General features: G+C 46.6%; 1 protein-coding gene across 1 annotated transcript; it reads left to right on the top strand.

Moving 5' to 3' along the window:
* Positions 1-148: 148 nt before the first annotated feature.
* ZDHHC12 (zinc finger, DHHC-type containing 12) lies at positions 149-3,439 on the top strand (the record flags this gene model as incomplete). The annotated part of the gene is made up of 4 exons (XM_009077638.1): positions 149-341; positions 1,240-1,326; positions 2,471-2,637; positions 3,130-3,439. Coding segments are annotated over 4 exons (757 nt in total), but the record flags the coding sequence as incomplete, so codon positions are not given.
* Positions 3,440-5,559: the final 2,120 nt, after the last annotated feature.

The raw sequence follows: 5,559 nt of genomic DNA on the forward strand, positions 1-5,559 counted from the left end.
TGCTCCTGCAGCGCACAGGTGAGACAGACCCGGCCTCGGTGCCCCGCGGGGTGTGCGGGCCCGGGGACAGCGCTCGGCCCCGGGGAGCCCCTTCCACCCCCTGCCCGGGGGGTTTCTCTCCCTCCGGGTGCGCGGTCCCTTGGCTGAGGCGGCGGCGGAGCCTCCCCGGGAGCTGCTGCTCAGTCTGTCTCGGGTACCTTTCAGACCTGCGGCGGCAGGAGGAGCGCGGGGAGCTGCTGCAGCCGCTGCTCTTCGTTTCGCTGGTGCTGTGCTCCGTCCTGCTGCACTTCAGGGTGTCCCTGATGGATCCGGGTTTTGTTCAGCCTGAGGAGGAAGCGAAGGTAAAGCCGTTCGTGAGTGAAGTGGGGAGGTTATAAAGCTTTTCTTCTCTGTCCCACTCTGCCAGACAGTAACAGTGTGACACTGTTGTGCTGGCACGGGGAAACAGGCACAGACCACTGGAGATAAACCAGGCTGGCTCACATTGATACTCTGGACCAAAAGCAACAGGGTTCACAGCTTGGAATGTGCCTTTCACACCACACTGCCCCAGCAAGTGACTGTGCCCTTTGAGCCTAAGTCCTCTCTCCTGCATCTGTGGCTGCAGTGCCTTATGGAATGTGTATGTGACCTATTTTAACCACTGCTAAGTGGTACAAGTGCCAAAAGCCCCCAAATTGAAGGGCAGGTTTGGCAGGCAGTGCTCTGTGCAGCTCTTTTATTGAGATGTTTATGGATTTGTTGCCCTCTCAGAGGACAAATACACAAACAAGTTACAGGGAGGTAAGTGGAGATGCAGAGGTTCAGTAACTGAGAGTCTACTCAAGGTTCAGTGCCTTCCAGACTGTGTAGGCTAAAAGCATTATCAGTCTTAGTCATCCATCATTAATGTCAGTGGTGGCTGTGTTTAAATAACTACCACTGCTTATACTGAAAAACATTATTACTGTGTTTGGAAGTAAAGACTAACCTTGTTTATTCTTGTCCCAAAGGGTAGCATTGGGATCTTGTCCACAATTATTTCTGCCTCTGTGTAAAGGTTCTTTGAATGGTTACAGAAGCCTCTAGTCTCTGTGCCATAACTATCTGCATCTCCTGAGGAATCAGTTGGTTTAACCTTCCTCGTGGCAGAGATAACCAGCACTGTGTAACTGTTAGAAGGGCACAGTGAGACAGCTCAGCCATGCTGAGGCAGCAGCACACAAACCCTGCTCATCACTCTCCTCCTCTTTCTTGCAGGCAGGGGAGGGTGAAGGACAGAGCCTGGTGCTCCCCCAGGTCCCTGGTGACATTAAGTTGCGACGCTGTGGCTACTGCTTGGTCAAGGTGAGCATCCAGAACACACTGGAAGAGAATGGGATGAGTGATCTGATCTGCATCTTACATCTTTTGGCAACATCTTTGTTTAGCTGCTGTTGCTGGTGTTTTTCTGCCCTGTCATTGCTGCTCAGAGGAGGCCTGGCAGATTTTGGCACCTAAGCTGGTTTTCCAAGGCTGAAACAAGTCCCCTCTGGCTTATAGAAACAAGAATCTTCTTCTGCCGTGGAAAATTTGTGTTCTACATTTTCACTGCCATGTCAGCTAGGCCTTACAGTATTGTCAAAAAGGTTACTTTGAAGATACCCTGATAGTCAGAAAGGCAGCTGAGCATGACATGGGAACTGCTCATCATTGTGAGCTGGTTTGGAGGCCTTAAAACAACAGAACATTGGCCTGGGTGGTAAGAGATAGCATGAAGGAGAAATTAGAGCAATTAAATTAGCTCTAAAACAGTTTGCCTAAAGCCTAGGAAGGCCTGTTTTCAGAGTGATCCTTATCAGTTTAATGAAATTAAGCATTGTCCCAGCTTCCATAAATTCCTGAAGAATATCTACCAGGACAAGTGAGCTTACTGCAAGAGGAAAAGCTGGCAAAGCATTTCAGTGCTTCAGGGCACAAATCCTAGGGAGCACTACTTTTCTCACTCAGATCCTTCATCTTCTGTTTCTGGTACTTGAGCCATTTTCCTGTGCAAGTATCTTGTACTCACACAGAAGCAGAGACACTTCTCTCCTCTGTGTATCCCTGAAAACCATCCCATCCCTGCCCACTCTATTCAATAGCAGTGATCCTGATTTTTCACCTCAGTCCTCCGTTCATGCTTTCCTGGATAGGCTAATTGGCTCTGTCTCCCTCCTTGGCACACTGAACTTCCTATAAATAGGCAGATAATAAAGAAGATGTGTAGGTAGAAGTAGTCTGGGAGAATCATCTAATTTGAACCTTACCCATTTGGGCTGTACCAGGGGAATCACAATCCCCTTGAGTTGTCTCGGTGGTGTTGATGTGCCGTTGTTGTCCTTCAGGGACAGCACTGCTGTGGAGGAGGACAGATTTGCATGATGTTCTTCTCCCAGCCAGGAAGTTGGACAGCCATGGACTATTGCTAGTTACTTTTTTCCTCTTATGACTGTTTGTTTCTGTTCTGCAGCAGCCACTGCGAGCCAAGCACTGCCAGCTGTGCCAGCACTGCGTCCGGCGCTACGACCACCACTGCCCCTGGATTGAGAACTGTGTAGGAGAGAAGAACCACCCCCTCTTCATGGTCTACCTCAGTGTGCAGCTTGTGGTTCTGCTGTGGGGAACCCACGTTGCTTGGTAAGGCCTGGAGGCAGCATTTGGACCTCTGAGTTTGCTGAGTCATGGTGCTCCTCGAGGCCCACTCAAGGGTTGATGTAGAACATTGCAGTGACTGGGTTGGCTTTGGATCTTCACCTTCTTTTGCATCTTGGAGTCCCTAATCTTGAGCAGAATCTGATCATTTAGTTTCATGGTTCATTTTGCTTCAGTTGCTGTAACTTGATCTTTGTTTACAAAGCCAAGTGCTGGAAGCTCCAGCAGGGTTGCAGCTGTTCAGGAGAGGAGTTAACCCAAGGTGATTGTCTCTCTGTGTCAGAGGAACAATCTTCTAAACTTCTTAGATTCCAGTCCCTACTGGTGCAGTCTCTCAGGACTTTTTAGTATATTTATGCTCCGTTGCAGATGATTATCAGCAGCTCAGTAGTTATGAATCAAACCACCAGGTTTGCTTGCCTTATGGAACCAGTTCTGCTTCCTTAACCACAAATGTGTTTCTGTTTGAATTGAAAGGTCAGGCCTCTACTTTGAACAGTCCTGGGAATGGCTGCAGCACAATATTTTCCTCCTCATGTCCTTCTTCCTGATGGTCATATTCACCATTGTGGTCCTGCTGCTGCTTGTTTCCCACCTGTACCTGATCTCATGCAACACAACCACCTGGGAGTTCATGTCAAGCCATCGCATCTCCTACCTGCGCCACTCCGAGCTGGAGAATCCCTTTGACCAAGGGATAATCCTCAACCTCTGGAGATTCTTCTGTTCACGTCACCTCACTGCATGGGAGAAAATCTACTTTCACAGGAAGAGTGAACCTGTCTAGTGGCAGCAGTACCTACCCCTGGTAGGGAGCCAACACACCTGCAGCTGGTAGAGCTTTGCTGCTGTTTCTTTGCACTGAACTTTAATCCATCATGGACTATGCAACCTGCTCCACAAGCTGGTCACCCTGCAAAGGACACCTCAAGGGCAGTCAGGGTTACTTTTTATACACCAATAGCACTGTTAAAGGTGAGACACTGGTTCTGGGAAGGCCAAGGGCAGCAGAACTGATTTCTGGACTGAGCAAAGTATTTCTCTACGTTTACTTCCTATTGTTAACTGCATCCACACCTGAAGAAATGCAGGAGTAGTGTGAGCATCCATGTTCACTTCTCCCCAGGGTTTCCCTCTCCTTTTGCTGCTAGGGAACAGCAGCTATTACAGACAAAACCAGCCAGGATCAATATAATTCCCATGGCCTTTCTTCAGCCTAGTTCTGTCTGGGAGAGCTGCAGTGCCTTTTGTCAGTAGAGTTGGGCATATAATAGAAATTTGAGTAAATATTTGGAAAGTCAAAAGCAAATTTCATTTTGTCCACGTGCCTCAACTCAACCTTAATGCTTTCCATAACGATTTGAGGCTTAAAACTGTTCATGTGCATGAGAAGCAGCTGTAGGACACCCATTCAGCCTAGGAGTTAATTAGCCAGTACTTGGTGATGCCCTGAGCAGCTTCCTCACAGCATTGAAGCTGATGCTGTTAACAACTCACAGGCTGTTTTGAATCAAGTCAGCAAAGAATGATACCTTTGCATTTCTTTGGACAGAACAGTAATCCTTGGCTACTGAGTTGTTTCTGCAGGTATCTGTGCTCACACCTTTGCTGTGGCTTGGGGGAGAAGCTTGACAGAGGTGGCTACTTCTTGCCTGGCTCAAGTAACACTGTTGGTAAAACCAGTACTACCTCAACTTACTAGGAAGATTTTAATGAAAGAATATAATTTCAGCACAAGAGAAAAGCTGCAGGTCCCTGGCTGATTCCCTGAGGTGAGAGACAGCAGCAACTGTGCTTGTTTTCCATGGAAATAAAAGGTTATACTTCAGATTTCCATGGGGAACTAAAACAGTTTGGGATGGCAAATTTTAGCTATAAAAACAGAAAAGGCTCTTGGTGTGAACTTTAGTCCTGACCTTTTTCTGTTTAAAAATCCCCACCAAAACACCACAAGAAAATGTAAGTTAAAATTATTTTGTGCCTTAATTGCCTTGGCTCAGGAATTAACACCAACTAGTAGGATGCACTCACGAGTTTAAAGTTGATGAGCACTCCAGAAAATAACAGCCTAGTCACTAACACAGCACAACAGTCCAAAAGCAGTTTAAACACAGCAGAAAAATCCTTTTTAAAACAACTCCAGGGTTTGTAATCTGTTCTCAGTCTGGTTTGTTCAGGGTGGAAACTCCTGTCAGAGGAATATCAGAACACTGAGGATTGTTTCTGTGACACTGCTATACCATCCAGAGAGGATTCTGGAGTTTGTTTGGTCACTGTGGTAAAAATTTGTCAGCAGGTTCTACAGCTCAAAGCAGTTTTGCTCTGTTTGGTAATTCTTTCTCAAAAGCACTGAGATGGTAATTTACCATTTTTTATACTCTAAATTATAAAATAAAACATTAAATATGCATTTTTAATTCTTTATGCCTCTCTCTTTGAACCCTAGTTCTAGGTTTCCCCTGTGCTAACAATCCACTGTGCTACTTCCCACTTTACAGTGGCCTTGAACCTAAGAAAAGTCACAAACACACCATAGGGACCAAGAGCCAAACGTTCCCACTCAAACAAGAGTGAGGAAAATATGTATCCTGCTCTGAACAGGCCAGTGCACTGCCAGGCTGAGCAGGAGCCTAAAAGGATCTTTGTATGTGGGAATTTTCAGAAGCAGTTACATCTGACTCTGAAAATTGGCAATCTAGGCTCAGTGTGAGTTATTTCTGGTGTACACAGAGCTCTTACTGAGTTCTGAGGCACTGGGACCAGCCTTGAGTTAGTAATGCCAAATCTCTAGATCCTTATCTCCAGATACAACACAGCTGTGTTGGTCCCACTCCTGCCTATGGTGAAGAAAAACTGAAAGAAAAATGGTTGTGGCCCTGTTTGCATCATAGAATCAACCAGGTTGGA

The sequence above is a fragment of the Acanthisitta chloris genome, unplaced genomic scaffold, assembly GCF_000695815.1.
Source record: "Acanthisitta chloris isolate BGI_N310 unplaced genomic scaffold, ASM69581v1 Scaffold29126, whole genome shotgun sequence".
Lineage (NCBI taxonomy): Eukaryota > Metazoa > Chordata > Aves > Passeriformes > Acanthisittidae > Acanthisitta > Acanthisitta chloris.